At 49.6% G+C, this 19,891-nt stretch overlaps 1 protein-coding gene across 1 annotated transcript; it reads right to left on the bottom strand.

Moving 5' to 3' along the window:
* Nucleotides 1–1,215: 1,215 nt before the first annotated feature.
* On the bottom strand, nucleotides 1,216–19,245 carry PIGR (polymeric immunoglobulin receptor). Its single transcript, XM_059145287.1, has 11 exons — nucleotides 19,087–19,245; nucleotides 11,959–12,054; nucleotides 10,873–11,217; nucleotides 8,819–9,469; nucleotides 7,219–7,551; nucleotides 6,328–6,651; nucleotides 5,283–5,457; nucleotides 4,783–4,904; nucleotides 3,787–3,918; nucleotides 3,585–3,658; nucleotides 1,216–2,519 (listed from the first exon to the last, which is right to left on the bottom strand). The coding sequence occupies exons 2-11, from the start codon at nucleotides 11,999–12,001 to the stop codon at nucleotides 2,424–2,426; spliced, it is 2,295 nt and encodes a 764-aa protein (XP_059001270.1). The 5' UTR covers nucleotides 12,002–12,054; nucleotides 19,087–19,245; the 3' UTR covers nucleotides 1,216–2,423.
* Between the last annotated feature and the right edge of the window lie 646 nt (nucleotides 19,246–19,891).

Raw genomic sequence — 19,891 nt, 5'->3', positions numbered from 1 at the left:
TATCGGCTATCACCTATTTATACTATCAGTTAAAAATAATGTAAGGTTGTCTGTGGCTTTAGTGGCATTTCTTGGCCTTTGATTCTAAGGACCAGGATAGGCTATCTGAGGTCAGGATTGGCTTGTGGGTTATTGGTATTAATATGGAAGCTGTGTCTTAGTCCTTCTGCCCTAGGATGATGCTCTGGAGGTCAGGGAGCCCCTTCCAGGGGGAAAAGATTGATAGGTTCTGATGGACTTTGTAGTTTTGGTTCTTCTGGAAAGATGGGCCATCATGCCAGAAGAAGCTAGATATACCACTCCATTATAGAGAACAGAGAAATAAACATTCCTGATGACCACCTCTCCAGGCCAGGGTGGAGCCCCAGGCTCTGACCTAGGTCATGGCCTGGCAATCAAGCTTGGGCACTGAAGCTGGTAAAGCAGGAGAGGAGACCAAGGAGGACTGAAGTCTGAGTCTTGTCAAGGGCAGGCTTCAAAGCGTGAAGTATCAGAAACAGTATGTTCAAGGTCGATGTGGAAGCAAAGGTTCTACCCCACATCAGGCAGGATGGAAGCCTGGAAAGAACTTTCTCCTAGAGAGAACTCTCATACACAGAGGCCCTGGGGATGAGTCCAGCATGTACTGGGGGCTGATAGGACATGACAAGGTTTAGTGCCAGAACCTAGGAATGGCCTTGGCAGACAAAGGGGTCCTTTATCTAATTGCTGTACCCCAAGACACTCTGGGTTAACTACTCTAAAAGCTACGTTATCAATTACCTGGATTCTGGTTGATATTTCTGTGGAGGGAGTTTACTCATTTGGTTATTTGATTTTTTATTAATAGCCTCTCCATCTGGGACGATATCCCAGAAAGGTATGAGATTCAAGTTCAAGTGTTCCATGGATGCCTACCCAAGATATTTTTTCAATGCCAAAGAGAAGTGTGGTTATACTTGCTTTCAGTTTGTTCCATTACAAATGTCCTAATCACATTCTATAACACAGAGCTTTGAGATCTTGACCATTGGTGTAGACCCCAAACTATTCTTCTTCTGCAGATCATCTTGGTCCCACTTGTAGGCAGTATTCCACCCCCACTCCCAGCCCAGTCTTGGAGGGAGAGGGAACTTTGGCTTGGGCCCAGAGGCTGGAGTGCCTAAGAGTGGGACCAAATCAAAAAGGGCTGTCTGGGAAATAGAAGGTATGGGGACAAATGCAGCCTGAGCCTCCTTGGTGGCAATCATGGTCTTTAATTATTAATGAAGTCGCATTTTTGATTTGTAAGCGAGTGTCAGCTGGTAGGTGCTGGTTGAAGTACAGAGCTCAGAGGGAAAAAGACCTTAAACCTTAGCTCTTGGAAGATCAGCCCCTCTCTGGCATCCTCAGACACCTTCTTAACTTTCCTTTGGTTGGGAACTCTTCACATAAGTGGTGTATGAGGGTTTGACCACGCGTTTATCCTCTTGGGTCCATCTGAGTGGCAGAAAGGGAAAGAGTCCTATTCCCTGAGGTGGGGTTTATGGAAGATCAGTCTCCATTAGTTTTTTCTCCTCCTTTACCTCCTCTTTATTCTAGAAGTCTGCCTCCATCAGGAGTGCAGGGGCTCTTATAGAGAGACACCTAGTCAGGAGGACAGGAGATGCATCCTCTGGTTTTGATACTAGTTTATGCTACGTGGTCCCCTTGAGCAAACCTCATCACCTCTTGGGATCTCAGTTTTATCTCCTGTGAAATGGTTAGCATGTGTGTTTACGATTCCTTGTATGTATGCCCATGTAACCTGATCGTTCAGGCCCAGGACTCCAGGCAGGTTATGATTTGTCCTACTGTGGGTGGAGATGAGTGTTCCTGGTGAGGATTTCAGGTCTCCGTGAGGGTCACTGCACTGAGAGGAGCTGCAGGTTCCAAGAATTTAGGGAGGTTTACAAAAAAGGCTATTGGCTAGGTCTGTGGCCTCTCTGTCCCAGCGTCTAGAAGAGCCTGGATTCTAGTGAGTATCCAAATATGTATTTTCAATGAAGGAAAGAAGAGAAGATGGAAGGGAGGGGAGATGAAGAGAAGGAAGGGTTAAGGGGAGAGGAGAATTCCATGGAGGATACCATGAGAAGGATGCGGAAAAGCTGCCATTTTGAAACGATCTTCCCACCCACGGGATCTCTCTTCTTTCTGACAGATGCCTCTGAGATCTTAATTCTCCTTCACCGTCTTGGGTTCCTTCATTAAAATAAGCTGTAGAGGGGACCCCTCTTGGTCCCTCCACCCCAATAGTTAGGCCAGGCTGGGATACCACTGAGGAGGGACCAGCAAACCCTCTGAGGAAGGGAAAGTGGGATGTGAGTGCACGCATCGAAGCCCCCTGGAGCCGAGGTCCCCTGAGGATCAACATGATTTTGAAGGCGATTGTCATGAGTGGTGGGAGCGGAGAGAGGCACTGGTGCCTAGACTTTCTCAGGGTCCTCCTGGACTTTGGCAGCCATGTTGTTGGTCTGGAGCAAGAAGGCGGTGTAGGCCATGTCAGCTTCCTCCTTGGAGGACTAAGGGGGCAAGAGGACAGGAGTCAGTGTTTGGGGCACTGGCTCAGCAGGTGGGGATCAGAGGGAGTGTCGGCACTTCATAATCTTGGCCTAAGCAACCCAAGCCTGTGTTGACCTGCTGCTCTTATTCTAGCTCCTCAGGCTCACCAAGGACTAATTTTGAGAAACGGAAAGTTGCAGTTTCTAAAAATGCCTCCCTCTGTCTCACTACCTCCTTCTAACACGTGGAGTGGAACCACCTCTGTTGCTTGGGCCTGTCCCAGGAAGCTCTGCCCACACAGTCCATGGGCAAGGTGGTCTAGACTGATGTCAGCCACAGTGCTTCACGTTTTTCTTTCACTACCTGCTCAGAGATGGAGCTCAGCAACAACACAGGGCTAGAGGGGAAGGCTGTCTCCAGACGAGCTTCCTCCCCTACTTGTTCCAGATTCGGGGTCTCTGCTGCTTCCAGGGAGAGTAGATATGAAAGCAAGCATTAAAACCCTGGACTAGGAGGCCCAGGGGATGGGAGGAGGGTAATACGTGACTCAAAGCCAGGAATCACCTCTGGTAGGGTTGTAAGCAACATGGCACCTGACTGGGGTGGGGAAGGGCTTCTGGTGACTACCAAAGTGCCCGTGGCCAGCAGATGTCTTTCAGACCCAACTGGAAGGCTGGTCCTGAGCAAACTCTCAAGGGAGGCTGGGTGGCCTGAAGCCTATAGGTTCCCCAGCCCACGAAGGGGATCCACCTAATCACCGGCATTTGACATTTGACCTTCCCTACCCTGTGTCTGCAGTTTCGTTGTCCTTCCTTCTCATCCCTCGCTCTCCCTGCCTCTGACATGTTCACAGCCCGTCCGCTGACCTCCTGCCTCTGCCTCAGTCACATCAACAGCACAGCCAGGAAAGCAGACCTTGCCCTCAGAAAGTTCTCCTGAAAACTATTTTCATTGCCTTCCCTCTTCTGACATCAGCCCCAACACTGAGGTAGCTTCTCCTGAGGTCTAACTGCTGTCCCCCCCCCCCCCCATGCTGCCTTTCCTTGTCACAAAAGTGAGGCCTCCCTCTCCCTCCTCATTCTCACCCGTTTTGCCTTCTTGGGTTCTTCGGTCTCTGCGATGTTCTCGGTGGCGGTGCCCTCGGTGGTGGTGCCGCACTCTGTGTGAGGAGCGAGGGGGGGTGGGTCTTAGCCTTCACTGGCCTTATATCACCACCCCAGAGGCAGGGTCAGGTCTCATTCTCGCTCCCCCAGGGGGCTGGGCATTCCCTTTGAGTGAGGGGCGTACCATCTTTTCCTCCGAGCGTTGTCTCCTGAATGACTGGCGAGGCTCCCATGTTGTCATTGGCACCAAAATCCTTGGAGTTCTCAAAGTCCGACATGCTGATGTCTGTCCTATAGCTTCTAATTGAAACCCGGTCTGTCCAGGAGAAAGAGGAGTTGGTGTAGGGACAGAGGACATGTGTGAGCAGGACATGCTGCCTCTGAGGGAGCCCCACAGGATAGCTGGAGAGGACAGTGTGGCACGTTGCTCATCTCTGACTCTGACCCAGAGCAGAATGGAGATGGTCAGAGGCTCCTTCCCCGTCCCTTCTCAAGGAGAATCAAGACCCAATAACCCCTGACCCCCCACCTTTTTTTTTTTTTTAAAGATTATTTATTTGTGTGTGTGAGAGAGAGAGGGAGCAGGGGAAGGGACACAGGGTGAGGGAGAGAATGGGAAAGAAGCAGATTCCCCACTGAGCGCAGAGTCTGATGCGGGGCTCGATCTCACTACCCTGAGATCATGACCTGAGCCAAAACCAAGAGTCAGAGGCTCAACCGACTGAGCCTCCCAGGCACTCCAAGAACCCCTGACCTTTCAAGGCACAGTGCCTCGTTCTGTCCTTACATCAGCCCTGTGAGGCATTTATTATTATCCCCACCTCGAACCCTGAGGAAATGGAGGCATGAAATGGGGACACCCAAAGTCACACAGCCAGCCAGTTCTCAAAGTAGGCCGGAAGTGTAGCTCCTCTTGCCTCCTGAGCTCCTCATCCTGCAGGTCCTGCCTGTGAACTTGGACCCAGAGCCATTACAGGTGACCTTCCTGGGACAGCAGCACTCAATGTGAGTTTTGGGTATGAGTTTATCTTTCCCCACCCTGCTTTCCCAGAACCCTTTCTCAGAGCCTGTGAAAGAGAAGAGACCGTGGCAGCCCCATACTAAGGGCAGCTAAGCCCCCCGACTGAGGTCCAAGGGCTCAGGACTGGAGATGCGGGGCAGGGGTCTCCCGGGCACTCACCAACGTTCTTCCTATGCCGTGCCCTGAGCACTGCCACGGCGACAGCCCCCGCTGCCAGCACCAGGCCCAGGGGCACCAGGGTGGAGACAAGCACTGTGGAGCTCCCGCTTTGTCCTGCAGAGCTGGAAGAAGGGCTGAGTTAGTCGCCGGAAGGGAAGCCTGGGGTTCCAGGACATCCCAGCAGTTTGGGTCCCCCCAGCTGTTTCTTTTCCTCCTCTTGGTACAGCCCCTTAGCTCTCCTAGGGAGACTCCCCAGACATGGCAAAGGCAAGGACAGAACCTTCTCTGCATCCCAGGTCTAGGAAATTGAACTGAATGGTGGACACGCCCCCCCACCACCACCCCGGGCCTCAGGAGAAAGGCAAAGAGAACCACGGGCCCCTCCTGAGCACAAACCAAGGCAGAGAGGGCTGCCCCACCAGCAAGAGGAGGACATGCCCTCCTCTATGCTCCCCACAGCCCAAGATCAGGTCCTCATCCTCTGGGATATTCTCCCTTACCTGCTGGCATCTGCGGACCCTCTGCTCCCATCTGCAGGGTCTCCGACGTCCTTCACTGTTTTGTCATCCACAAAAAGCCTGGGATTCTGAATGACTTTGCTCTCAACCTCCCTGACGCTCGACTCTACCACTTCTTCACCGGGAGCTGAATTCACTTGGCTGATGTCTTGGGACTCTGGAGAAAGACAGGTATGGCTGGATTATTTGTTCTTTCTCTATTTTCCCTCCTTCATATCAGGGAATGCAAGAGTGGGACTTCAGTAGTAATCACGGGGTCAGGGTGAGATCTCAAGGCTATTAGAGTCGAGTCCAGAATAACACTAGAAATAGATGATCTCTGTCCCATTATACCAAACTCATTTCCATCTCCAAGGCTCCATGGCATAACTCCAGCTCTGCATAGGAGCTGGCGGATCATTTGGAGACTAACATTTTTCTCAGCTTTTTGAAACACTGCCCCAGGTCTGCTGGGTTCGGTTGTGCTGCCCCCTGGTGGTAGCTTGGCAATGGTTCCCTTAGTGAACGAGACCAGTGGGACCCAGGTATAGTAGGATTTCTAGAGATTCTTATAATACCCTCACTAGGGACAAAACACTTCATGTGACATTTTAAAAAAGAGCCTTAAAATGCAAACATGCTCAAATAATTTGCCTTAATTTTCTTTGTTATATCTTACACATGAAGATATCTGGCCTCTTTCGAGAGCAGGCTTTGGCAGAATGTATCACATGTGATAGAGACTTTGAAATTTCATGATGTGGACGATCTCTCTTATAGAAAGGGCTTCAAAATACCCTGAAGAGGCAACTATAGGGCTTGTCTTGAACCTGTGGTTATATGGCAAACCTACTTTTTTTTTTCCGGTTTGTATGCTTTTTTCAGATGCTCCTTGTAGAGGGCTAAATGAGACTCAACAGAGGCTTACTCTCCCCCTGCCTCTAGTTGCTTATAGCCAGACTGGGGGCCACCTCTGATGGACGAGCTGGTAGGCAGGAACCTTCTCTGGTAACCCCCGGGGACATAGACCTTGACCTCAGAGACTTACCCTTTACCCTCTCCTCGACTGACAAATAGACAGCCACAGTCTCTCCGTATCGGGGCCCATCCTTCACCCCGCACCAGTACCAGCCTTCATCTGCCTCGGAGACTGGGTTCAGGGTCATGGAAATGATCTGGCTCTTCTGGTCACAGTTCACGAAGGCCTGGCTGGGCCCTTCATCTTGGCTGGGCAGAGTTTTGCAGCCTTTCTTACTCCACTTGCACCAGTATTTCTGGAAGGAGTAGTATTTGCATGGGAAGTGACAGGAGAGCTTGAAGGTCTCCCCCACCTGAGCAACGGCATTCTTGGGTGCCTTGAGGCCTGGTTCTCCTGGAGCAGGGCAGGAAGGAGAGATAGGCATGCAGGTTGGCATTGGTGAGACTGCAGGGAAGTAACTGTGGTGCGGACCTTTGTCCACGGCCCATTTCCTCTCTGGAGAGCATTATAAATAAATACATTATACTGAGCACATAAGGAATGTGATTATGTGCCTATATAAGAATTACTATTGATGACCCTCATGCATTAATCTAGTCTATCATTAAACACAGGGTCTTACCCATTGGCCTCAGTTTGCTTTCCTTGATCTTCTCTTCTAGACTAAATACAAAGAGCTGCACTCTACTTCAGCTGTTGGCATATATACTGTAAAAGAGGCCACTGCTTTTGATACTAAAAGGGGCTACACGTGGTGGTTTGGAGAGTGTGGAGTATGTGCAGGAAAGGGTGCTTGTTAGAGTTATGAAAACATGATGTCTCGATCCTTGGGCTCTCTCCTGAGGTTTGTCCCATCAGCACGGGATGAGATAAGAGGAAGAGTGGTTGAGGGGGATGTCACTGCTGACTGAAGGGTCCTGGGGCTGCCTCCTCTCCCTCTTGTCCCCGTTCAGCTCTTACCTTCGACAATGTTGAGCTCCACCGTGTACATCCAGCGATTATCGCCATTGGTCAAACACCAGTAGAAGCCAGCATCCTCGGGCGTGAGCTGGTTGAGTATAACCGTGTAGGTGCCATTGCCTGGCTCTCTGTGCAGTGTGAGCCTGCCATTGTACTGCTCCTCAACCAGCCCCGCACTCTCCACCAGCGGCTGACAGTGGCCATTTTGAGTGTCTTCCCAGCGACACCAGTACTTCAGTCTGTCTGCTTCCTTGGGGTTGTAGGGGCAGAGCACTGCCACAGAGCCACCAACCACACCTTTCACCACAGAGGGAATCTGGGGCATTACGGTCTCTGGAAGTACAGAAATGGAACAGAACATCAGCAACACGGTCTGGGTAGATCTTCCCCACGGTCTCTGCTAGGGTAGAGAGTGATGTTTAGATCATTTACCTCACTCTCCTCAGAAAATGAGACTTTCCTAATATACAGAGCCTGTAGCTGAAGACGTCCAGCCAGACTCCAGTGACCTTCACCACTAGTCTGGGCATTTTGTTTCCTTTCCCCACTTTATTCTTGGCAGAGAATGGAAGGAGTTTAAGGAACGACTCTCAGTTCTCCTTGGGCTTCTTATAAAATCTCGCTATATACAAGTTTTTGTCTGTTTATTAACTCATCCCTTTCAAATGGCCAGATGGTTTTTCTCCAAATTAAGAAAATATATTTAGGATGGTGTGCTTTAAAATATAAGCTACGTAGCACAGAAGGTTTACTAGTTGATGACTCTGAGGGCCATCTCAGGAAAAAAAAGATGGCCATTCTCCAAAAACTAAAGCTGATGTCCAGTGCGAAGATGGACATCATATGAAGATGCTGAGGAATGTAGTGAGGGCCAAGCTGGATATAAAAGTACTACCCAGGGAATGTGAGCCCCTTAAGGAAAAGCCACAGGTGACATTGAATGGCAAGTACTGGTTTGCTGTTTCTCAGGAGGGTAACTCTCTGCAGTGCTCCTGGGTGAGGGGGAGCAGGAATTTAATGATTTCACCACCTTGCTGGCCTGCCAAACTAGAGCTATTGCAGGCCAGGTGGTGGAATCACAAATACCCTTATGAGATGTTGAGGGGGAAACTCAGAGGCTGGGGTATTGTTTTCCTGGCACAGCACTGAGGCCGAGATAAGACCAAGAAAAGACCAAGATAAACCTCCCATTACAGATTAAGGGATGAGATGCTATCCTGCTTGAAAGACTAGGGAGAAGGGGCAGGTGGACCTTGTAAGCCTTGCCATGGCACTGGAGTTCCATGCTAGGTCCTCACCATGGCTCTCTGAGACCCAGACATTCGGAGGGTCTTGACTCAATGAGGAGCTTCGCTCTCCTTGTTAATCAGGGACAGCCATCAGAAGGCCTTTGACAGAGAAAAATTGGTAGATAATGCAAGGCTGAGGCTGTGTTTTCTAACACTCCTGTCCAGCTGCCTACATAGCACATAGTTCAGGGCTCAATGGGGAGAGGACGACATTGACTGACTGATGGATAATAGATAGACTCCCAGGGCACGAGACAGGTGCCCACCTGCTGCGCTGACACTCTTCTTCCCTTCCCCATCTCAGGTCTCACCTTCATTGACAAAGAGTTGCCAGGGCTGGGTGGGGTAGCCTTCGTGAAGCTGACCATCAGAATGGGTTCCACACAGGTAGTTTCCGGCATCTTCTTTCTTTAGGTTGGTGATATGCACACTGAAAGAGCCCTTCTCCTTGGGAATAAGCAGGGTCCTGCCCTCAAAAGCCTGAGCCTTCTGCCCCAGGGTGTTGATGACCACGTCGCAGTCTTTCCCGTTGCGTTTTCGGCACAGAAATCTGGCTGTATCTTTCACCTCAGAGCCCAGGGCACAGTCAAAGGTCACAGAGCCTCTCAGATCTCCATAAAGCAGTTCAGTCTTAGGCTTCAGCACCTGGAGGTCAGCCTTACTCTTCTCAGCACTGGGGCCATTCCCAACCTGGCAGACGTATGTCCCAGCATCATCGAGCTGGACTTGCTTGATAATGAAACTGAACATTAATTGGCTGGTACCCGCAATATTGATCTCTGCTCTGTCTGCATAGTTAGAGCTCACATAGCCATTGGAGTCAATGACTGTAAGACAGGCCTGACCTCTCATCTTGCACACAGACTTCCTCTCAGAATTCACATGCTTGAAAGAGCAATTGATGGTCACTGTTCCATGCAAGTCAGCAACATAGACCTCAACGTCATTTTGAAACCCAGGACCTGCAGGATAACGGGAAGGTGGCCAGTTGCGATTTCACTTTCTTGCAATTGAGGGCTGTTTAGTATTCCCAGTGAGGGTCTGGGTATACCTATCACCTTCACTGCCTTCCTTCCAAGGAGGACTCTACCAGAATGTCTTCCAAGGACCAGCCTTACTGCTGTCTCCTCCATGAAGCCCTCCCCAAGCTGGCGCTAATCTTTTCCTCCTCCGTGCTCTTGACACTTACATCTGTTATCTCTTATTACATCTGATCTTGCCTAGAGCTAATTATGTTCTCCATAGCCTGGAAGTCCCTTGAGAGCAAAGACATACTTTACCCATTTGTGACTGCCCCCCGCCGTGCCCACCACGATGACTATACGTGGTAGGAACCCAAAGTAACGTGTGTCGAAATAAACAGAATGAATGTAAGGATAGGGTGATGGATTTCAGTGCATGTGATGGAAGTTTCTAAAACTTACAGCAGTCCAAATATGGAAGGATCTGCTTTGTAAAGTAGTGAATGTCTGCCATTTCAAGTGTTTAATCAGAGGCTGTATACCCATTGTCTCCAGGATTCTTTCAGACATCCTGAAACCTGTCAACTCCAAGTTCTCCTCAGCTCTTAAAATTCTTCCATTTTATGACTCTCCATGACCACCTGAATGAACTCTTTATTCAGTTCACAGATAACCCCCAGGCACATCCCAGGGGAATATCTTTGAGACCTATCTTTGAGAACCCCTCCAATTTTTCACCCCTAAGACTTCTTTCTCTCTTAATTTCCCTTGATTATCTGAAATGCCCTTTGTTGTTGAACCGTTGTCAGAAAGATCTTTCCTATTTTTCTCTTCTCTTAACTAGAACAGCCTTATTCAGTGGCCCACTCTTGCAGGGCCCTGGTCTTTGGGCAACGACTGATCATTTCATTTATGCTAAGGTTGTTGATGGACTAACGGATCCCAGATCAAAAATGCATTTTGAAAGAAGCCTTCTGGTGACCTTAAGGTCCTGATCTGTAGAGTGCACTAATGGCAGGAGTTTAAGGATCCCTAGAAACCTCTCCCTGCTTTTTCTGTCTCCCTCAGTTCAAAGACTTCTTGCCCCGCCCTGGAACAAACACAGTAAGAGAACTTGTCCTCCTGATGCTCTTCTAAGCTACCGCTTTAGTAAAACCCTCAAATGTCATAGGCCCTGAAGACCTAGATAGTTGTACTCACCATCCCCAAGAGTGTGCCATCTGTCTCATTTCCATATTCTATTATGAAAAGTCCTTGCCTCTGGAAAGAGAACTCACAGTCTTCCCCGCCCCATGCAGTACCTCTTTCGTCTCAGGAAATGCTTCCTCCAGCCCTCCCACAGCAACTGAGATGAGTCCCTCTCACTTGTCCACTCTCACAACCCAAGGAGCCTGGGTTCTTACCCCGGAGGACCTCCAGGTTCACATCAAAGGACAGGCCTCGGCTGCTAATGCCCAGACCACACTTGTAGCGCCCAGAGTCGCCCGGAGTGAGATGGTCAATGTTCACCACAAATGTGTTGTTCTCTGGGAAGTTGATAAGGTTGGCTCTGCCCTCATAGTCCCTGGAGATGTAGCCTTCTGAAGAGAGGAGTGTTATGCAGCGGCCCTGGGCCCCCTGTCGGCACCAGTATTTCCGGGTATGCCGGTTGACGGAGGAGTCTGGGTAGTAGCACGTGATAGATACTGAGCGCCCTTCCACACTGCTCACTTCCTGGGGACCGAATATGGGACTCTTCATGGAGATCACTGTGGGGACAAAAGGCAGAGGTTTTCCGAGGTCCTGGCAGGTAAAGCCTGCTCAAATGATCCCAACAGCCTCCCTGAGGAGATGGAATTGTCCCCCGACACATGTGCCTCCTGTAGATTATTTGCTATGCATGACAGCAGGACAACTGCTGCTGGACAATTCTACATGACTTGCTGTGACTGGGTAAAATGATTGATTAATCATTATTACATTCTAACTGTATCTCACTAAGGATCGCCATTTTAAGGACAATGGAACAGCAAACTTACTTCATATCCCTTTCCATTAATAAAAAGCCACTTTGTGGGGTGCAACACCATTGCATTTGTTATCTATTACTTTCTTATATTTCTAGAAACACTTGGTGGATTCTTTTCTCCTTTTTTTCCAGATAAAAATATTGGGAGCCAAGAAGGAAAAGTCATTTTCTCCAAATCCCATAGCAACTCCTGAGAGGTCTGATTTGAGGTCTAGGTCTTTTTTTTTTTTTTTTTTTTTTTTCCTGGTAAAGAATCTTAACCAGACTCCTGGCCTTGAAACAAGTAATTGCCACTCCTGTTCCGGATCCCCTACACTGGTCACCATATCTTTTTTTCAGACGTGACCTTTCAGCACCGTCTGTGTGACTCCTCCTTGAGTCAGTACAAGTTTTGAGAGTGGCATCCCTGGGGACAGGCCAGGTTTCCGTGTTCCCAGCACCCTGGGTCCTGGAGGGATGGACTGGGGTCTGACAGACACACCTGGGAAGACAGCCAGCAGGCAGGCGAGGAAGAGGAGCCCCATGGCTTGTGGTTCTCAAGGGGCTGTGCCACCCAGGCCGACTTCTTTGTGGGAAGCTGAAAGAGAGTAGCAGAAAAAATGAAGCTCTTGTGTTTTCCAAGGCCAGTTGGCTTTACAGTTCCTGTAACACCTATTTGGTTTTGTAGTTCAGTAACAGACAGAAAGCCTGTTGAAAGAATGAATGGCTCCGCCTTTCCCATTATATTTCAAAGTCCCATTATTCCACAGAGCTTTTTGTCCCTTAATAGTTCTAAGTAGCTACTTGTCTTCTCAACTAAACTGCATGTTCCTTCGGAGTAGGGACACAGGTGCCATTTTTTCCTGTGTCCCTGTCTGGGTGGCATGGTCCTAGGTCTCAGAACAGCTCACTGGATCGTGGGTTATACTGACCAGTGGTCCTGTCTCTCTGTTTCGGCTGCCCTCCGTACAGCCCTGGAATACTTTATGGTGTGTTCATATGAGCAAACTGGGACCCCTCGAGAAGGCCAGATAGGGATTAAAGTTTAAATGTCACAATGATGGTCTCTTACATTAGCTCCTTCCAGGCACTGTGTTAAATAATGTACATGTATTATCTCATTTAAACTTAATATCACCCTCAGAAGTGGTTGTTCTTCCCCACATTTTACATAGGAAGAAACGGAAGCTTAAAACTAAGTGCTTCCCTCAAGGTTGTATAAGACTTAAGTGTATGGGTGGGCAGGCTGGGAGTGGGGGAGATGGGCAAGATTTGAACCCAAACTTGTCTGACTCCACAGTCCAAGCTCTTTGCCTTCTCCCGATGCACTGGGTCACACCTCAAACACAGGAGGAGGCTTAGCCCTGTGCTCATCTTTGTCCGTTGTAGAGCCCCAGTTGCTTATCAAAGTATTGTCATTCATGCCTTCCTGGAGCTTCATCACTTCCTTTTAGCTAAGACAGAATGGATATAATTACAACTGTTTTATGGATAAGAAAATCAAGATCTTGAGATGCTGAGGGATAGGCCCAAGATTTCCCAGAGATTCGGTTATGGGGTCAGAGTTTCAAGCGTAGGTATTGTGGCTTATTACCTTGCCTCGTCATTCAGGGCAGAGGAAGCTGGAGAATCCAAAATAAGGCCCCTTGGAGGGTCTGGTGTGGGTAAATCTTGCCATGTCTGTAGATGTAGTTTTGGGCTGGGGTGGGGTGGGTGCAGCTTGAGGGTCCCAGGGCTCAGCCTTACCACCGCTATCCTTAGGATCCCAAACCGAGCCCAGAGGAGGAGAGAGGTGGACAGAGGAGCCCCACTTTCCCATGAACTTCAGTAGGCTTTAGCCTTTGGAGTGGATTTGACGATGGATGAGAGCTTTAAGGGAGAAAACCTTGTCAAGAAGCCCGGTGCAATAATGAGCACCTATAAAGATTAGGAAGCCCTAAGCACTCGGGAGCCCAGAGAGTGAAGTCCCAGGCTCCCCTTACCACTCAGGTCCCTGGTCTTGCCCTCAGAGACTCCCTTCATTAGCTTGAGCCAAAGGCAATAGAGCTGTTTGTCTTGGTTATTTCTTTTCCGGGGGCGGGCGGGGGGAGGGGAATTCCCCAGCAAGGAACCTTTTTATTTCCTTGTGCAGATAAAGGTATTCTGTTTCTCCAGTTCTTTGGGAGAGTCAGGGGAGTGGGTTCGGGAAGGAGGGGACAGATATGATGCCAGGTGGCAGCTTGAGGTTCTCTTGATGCCAGATAATTGCCCCAGACTTTTCACGCCAGGCCAATGATTAACTCCTGGGGTGGGTTCTCAGCCGAATGCCAGGGTCAGCCCCAAACTGGATGCATTTGGGGGATGCTGGCTTGAGGAACTGTCTGAGTGGGCACTATAGGTCACCATAAGACAGACTTCCAGGGGGGACCAGGCCTCAGAAGACTGGCAAGTCTCTCTCTTCTGGAAGACTTAGCGTGGACTGGGTGCAGAGCCCCAGGGAAATGACCTTGGGTAAATCGGGCCTTGGGTGCAGTGACAAAATGCCACGTGTGCTTTGAAGCACCAAACCAGCCGTGCTTCCCTAGGTGCTGGTTCCTACGCTCACCTTCAGACAAGCAAGCTCTCTAACATTTCTGTATGCCAGGAATGGGTACCTCCCTGGACGGCTAAAAGGGACTTGCTCTGGGTTACAGAGAGACAAGTGCCTGCTCTTCCCAAGTGGAAGTCCCAATTTTGGGCTCAGGCTTCCTCTCGTTTGTGACATGCTTAAGTCGCTGTGACTCTCCACCTGGGGAGACGACATGCACATGGACCCACCAGCCTTTGCACAGCTTTGGGGCAGGGATGAGAGCATCAGGTGTGCACAGCTGGAAGGGCAAACTTGGCAGAGAGTGACCTTGGTGAGAACCACAGGGGAGATGACGCGAGGGCAAAGGCACCCCCACTCTCGGAGGCAGGAAATCTTTGTCCAAAGATAAACTTGAAGCACCGTTTCTCTGCTAGCTGCTGACGTGACCCTGGGCTTTGACAATCGTTAGAGATCCCTTCTTCTCCAAACCAGACTTTTTTCCCAAACCTGGGAAATTCAGGTGTCTGGGAGGCCCCAGGCCATGGTGGTTAGAACTGGCTTCAACAATTTGCTTAAGGAAAGAGCATAGTATTTACTGGGCACTTACTAGGGCAGCAGATGCTTTGCTTTCCTTACGTAAACCCTTCCATCATCACCGGAACCCAAGAGACAGATAAAATTACCTTCATGTTGTGGATGAGAGAGCAAAAGGTTAGCAAGATTCTTGGCTCTAAGACCCACAGCAGAATTAGATCACTACCGGATTATCATTCCTTACATGAGCAGAAGGACCTGTCCTTTTGGAATCTACATAGGCTGGGATACCCAGCATGAAGGCACTTTTTCTTGTCCTTAGAACAGGACTTGTTCTTTTCCCCAGCTAGGTTGGGGTATTCTCAATCACTCTCGTGTTACCAAATTACTACCCCTGACACATTTATAACATGTCTACACATTGTGGATTGGGGCAGGGTTGTCGGCTGTGCTGGAGAATAAAGTTTATTACCTTGTAAAATTAACCTACCCAGCTCCCCTTTGGTTAGAGTGACTGAACTTCAGCTCTTCTAGGTTGGAATCCAAACCTTTGTCCACCAAATCTATAGTTTCCTTTTTTTTTTTTTATTCAGAGGGAGAGGGATCTCCCAGACAGACCAGGTCCTAGCACAGCTGCTGGTGCACCATTTGACCTTCAGCCTCTCTGAGCTCTTCCTCTGTTTGGTACATCGCTCAGGGCCAGTCAGGGCTCTCAGCCCCAGGGGCTTCAGAGAGGAGGAAGAGTGTGCACGACAGGGACTCGAAGCCAAGTTGGCAGTTTCTGACATCTTCCTGTGAGTGTAAACTTGGAGGAGCAAGGAGGTTGGAGCAGCTGGCCTGGCTGGGGACGGGGCTTTCCTTGGCCAGACCTGAGCAGCTCTTTCCCCTACTTCTAGAAGAGGCACCGCCTGAGTCCATGTGGGGCTATCCCTTCTGTCTCCCTTGGGTGCAGGAGCAGAGCGCATACTAGAGTGATCCCGGAAACTGCATGATCACTGTGTGGTTTGGAAGGGCCTCAGACATGAAATGACAAGTAGGAGCTTAGGAGAGTTTATATAGTTTATATAAGTCCTGGCGTGTGGGACAGTCTCCATGTAAAGGCAACATTTGGGGGAAGGGAATAAGAATTCTAGAGGACAAGAAGATGGAGAGAGAACAAAGGGGTCTGAAGAACGTATGACCTAGAAATACTGAAGACTTTCTAATCCCATCTCTGTCAAAAGTGGCCCGCATGAATGCAAAATTTAAGCAGAATTAAACATTTGAAATACCAGCTCCATGAAACTCTGGGAATAAGCTTCGTGGATGTCTAGAAGACCTTTCTGTAAAAACTTAGAACCTTGTTATTAATTCCACCACATTCTGCCTTAATGTGTAGATACTTATCTCGTCCACTCAACCAAATGGCTTGCTCCTGGAAGGCAGGGGCCAACTGAGATCAGTCTCTACAACCCAGAGGGGCTTGCGTGAGAACATCTGGCGAGGACCAGCTGCTCAGCGAAGTTGAATGGGATTGGAAAGGGTTCCATCTCTATCCTCTGTATGGGAAGGGCCAAGTCAGGGCTGATTTCTTACATTTTGCCAAATGCCTTCTTAGTTTGGGGCACGCAAGGGACAGTTGCGTGAAGAGGAGCCTAGCGGATGGAAGAGAACCCAGAGGTCCCAAGTCCTTCTGTGTCACAGGCTAGTGGAAGAGCTCTAGCACTTGGGCAAAATACGCTGGCCCAACTCCTTCACCTGTAAAATGAGCATCATAGTCCCTGAGTCTTCTAGAGAGACACACTTCTGTGGGATGGGATAACGAGATATGCATATGGAAGTCCTTTAAACAGTATAAAGTGCCCTTCCAAAGTAGGAGCTTACAGTCACTCTCAAGCACAAGGTAGTGAGGGTCTGTACACTTGACTTTCATGATTGCTGAGCACTTGGAGAGTGGCACAGAGTATGGGCTCCACCGCTTGGTTTTCAGCTCTCTCACTTGGGGGCTGTGTAATTTGGGGGAAGGATATTTAAACTCTTCGAGCCTCGAGTCCTCACTTATAAACTAGAGACAATTGCATGTAGTAGAGAGAATCGCTCTAAGGATTAAATAAAACAACATATGTGAAGTCCTTAGTATGGTGTCAGCTTAAAAAGTGTTAGTTCCTTTCCTATCTCCTCTCTCAAGTCAGCAGTCCTCTCTTTTTCCTGTCCTAGAGTGAGAGGAGAATAGAAGTCTGTTCACTAGGCATCCCTTGGAGACCAGGAGTGAGCTACTCAGATTGGACCCGCATGGTCTGAAGGAGGAGAGTAGGTTAGAAGTGGGACATAGAATTATAGCTAGCACATAGGGAGTTTTTCTCAAGGGCTTTCCATGTGTTTATCTCACTTAATCTTCGCAGCGACCCTAGGAGGGAGAATAAAATGGGCAAACCCATTTCACCGATGAGAAAACCGAGGTACAGAGAAGTAAGAAATCTGCCCGGGGTTACAAAGCTGGTAAGTGACTGCCATGGGATTCAAGTTCAGGTGCTTTGGACCAAGAACAGAGGCTAAGCTGTCCTAGGCGGGTCTTGAAATTTACAGGAAGCAGTCAGGAGAGGAGGGAGCAGGAAAGCCACTTTTAGAGAAGTCAGTCCAGTTCTCTCCTCTTGACTATTCACAGGAAAGATAGTTCCTGTAAAGAGATGCCTGAACCCAGAGGTAGGTGCCAGCAGAGAAATTTCTTCCTGAAAAATAATAATAGCTGCTATTGATGTAGCCCCTACCACGTGTTAGGCACGTTAGGTTTGTTTCCTGTAACTGGACACATTGCCTCCAAAGCCTTTTTCCACATGGTCAGTGCCAGGGACTTTGGGATCCGAGCCCTGGCCCACACAGAGTGAGGGCAAGACGTCGCTGAGGAGGGCCTCAGCCGAGCATTTAGTAGAGAGATCGCTCTAAGGATTAAATAAAACAACATATGGATAATCTCAATTTTGCATGGATAATCTCAGTTTTTAAAAAGTTGGGTATTTTGTTTTATAGGTGATGTCAAAAGGTCCCCATGACCCTGTCAAAATGTTGGTACCAAACCGTCCTTGCCCATACTTGCTGGGTGACTTTATGTTACTCGTGGAGAACTAGCTTCCTCACCGACAGGCGGGATTCTGTACCTACCATGCCTGCCTGCTAGATTTAGTTCTGGCGGGAGTGAGATGATGCTCTGAAAGCCTGGGGTAAGTGAATTCTTGACATGGACTTTGCTGTCTTCACACTAGTGATAAAATAAAGCTGCCGAGGTCTAGAGGCGCCGAGAGACAGGAACGACTCCAGAGCTAGTGGCTCTCCTGACTCCTGGCTCATCGCTCTTTCGGCTACATCCCCACATCCTGGACCGAGGTAAAGGATGGATGGATGAATACTTCCAGAGCTGGCTCTGGGTGGGCAGACTGCTGCCTTCCACCATAACCCATGAACGGGCGCATCCCCACTCCAGATGTTTGAGAACCTGTAATTCCTCTAGTGAAGGGGGGTAGTAATGGTGCGGGTTTTGGTGCAAAACCACCAGCAGCTCGGTTGGCCCTAGGCAGAGGACAGTTGCACAAGTGGCGCTGGGGACCCTGGGAATGGAGCCAGTGCAGCCACTGTGCTTATGGACGAGGGTCCCGTGGCTGGCTGGGGGTGCTGTCAGGGTGGGCAAGGCGAGAACACGGAGGGAAAGGGGAGTCCTGGCTGCAGAGCCAGGGGGAGAACCGGGACTTGGAATGCTGTCTACGCCCGGGAGGGGGCTCTTCCCACCTTACTCACCCGGGGAAGATGTCCTTTTCCCCACTGTAGCAAGGGCAGGGTGATATGACCATATAGATCATGCCTCCGTACGGCAGGAATCAACGGGATCAAAACGAGGTTCGAACAGGAAAGGATCCCAGAGCCTCTCCAAGACCCGGAAAAGGGGGCTGCAGGTGCCCTCCCCAGCAAGCTGGAGCTGGAAAGCTTCCAAGACTGGAGGACTGCTATGCATGATCTTATCCAGGTCAGTCTGGTGCTCAGTTAAGTCCTCGAGTAACTGAACCCATTTGAAAAACACCAAACCATTGCTATTTTGCTCTGAAGGTTACAAAGAAACTTCACACATATTTTTCCATTGGAACCCCACATACCTGAGCGATAGGCATGATTTGGATCTCCATTTTACAGATTAAGAAATGGAGGCTTGGAGAGCCATGAGGTGACTTGCCTAAGGTCACGCAGTTAAACTATGGAGGCCTTAGTTGGGAATTCATGGGATGAACTTAGAGAAAACCTGCACATGCTGACCGCAGACATTCCTTCTCCTCCCCACCCCCCCAGCTGATATTTCTCAGAAAAGAGGCAAGGCGTCCCCCACCCACATGCACCCTTGCTCATCTCTGGGCCATGGACATCTGCTCTCCGGCCACATACTCAGCTGCCCACGCTGCGGCCCCTGTCCTCCTCAGCCCGCCATCTGCAGGCTGCGAGCTGTGAATGTGGAAGGTTGCCTGAGCCCCCATCCCAGGCCCTTCCCAGACGGCATCCTGTTGCAGATCCCAGAGTAGCCACACTTACTTTAAGCCACTTTCTTCTCTCCCAGCAACTCAGATTCGGGGGCACAGCCTGCTGGCTGGTCCACAGCCTGGGGTTTTCCAAAAGTTGCCAGCAGGACACTGGATGTTGCTGCCAAAACTGAAACTGTGCAATGCTTGACCCACACCTGGGCTCTTAAAGGGACACTCTCCCGTAGGCCTGGCGGCCGGCCAGGGGCACGTGACTCTCACGGATCCCTTGCTTTCCTTTCCTTTCCGTTTTTCTGACTGGTTCCATTTGCTCCCCTTGACCTTGGGGAGACTGTGACCCTCCATCATTTCAGCTGCAGGATGAGAGAGTAAAGCACGAAGAACCTACTCTGACTTTTTCTAGCTACAAGATCCTAGGCAAGTCTTCTTTATATTTCTTTTCATCGGACAGATAGGGATAGTAATCCCAAACCTACAGGTTGAGGGTAGAGCCAGTTATTAGATATAAAACCCTGGTCCAGGTATGGTATGAGGTTCATATGCGTTTGATGGAACACAGGTGGCAGGAGGAGCTCTCAGTCCTTGGTCTCATCTTCCCCACTCACTCGGGAACCCGCTACTTTCTAGGAAACTTAACCTGGATAAAGTCTGCTCTTTACACATCTTCTGAGGAGCCCCCCTTTCACCAGCCCCGGGGCTTCCAGGAACTTAGGGGAACTGTCGCTCTCCTATTTTACTCCCTCCTGGGATTAAAGAAGGGCTTCTTCCGGGCTCTCCTGAAAATGGCGGACCTGAGAGCCATGTTGGGACCTGGGCTCGACACCATAGCAAAGTCGGCGCTTATCTGCCGAGCGGGG

The sequence above is a fragment of the Mustela lutreola genome, chromosome 14, assembly GCF_030435805.1.
Source record: "Mustela lutreola isolate mMusLut2 chromosome 14, mMusLut2.pri, whole genome shotgun sequence".
Classification (NCBI taxonomy): Eukaryota; Metazoa; Chordata; class Mammalia; order Carnivora; family Mustelidae; genus Mustela; species Mustela lutreola.
Note: the sequence above shows the minus strand (reverse complement) of the source record. Positions and strands in the feature narration are given on the sequence as shown.

Coding starts and splice junctions, on each gene's coding strand:
- PIGR (XM_059145287.1), bottom strand. CDS start 12,001: ATGGGGCTCCTCTTCCTCGCCTGCCTGCTGGCTGTCTTCCCAG. Junction 9,470..10,872: donor GAACCTGGAGGTCCTCCGGG/GTAAGAACCCAG, acceptor GTTATCCTGCAG/GTCCTGGGTTTCAAAATGAC. Junction 3,659..3,786: donor AACGCTCGGAGGAAAAGATG/GTACGCCCCTCA, acceptor CTCCTCACACAG/AGTGCGGCACCACCACCGAG.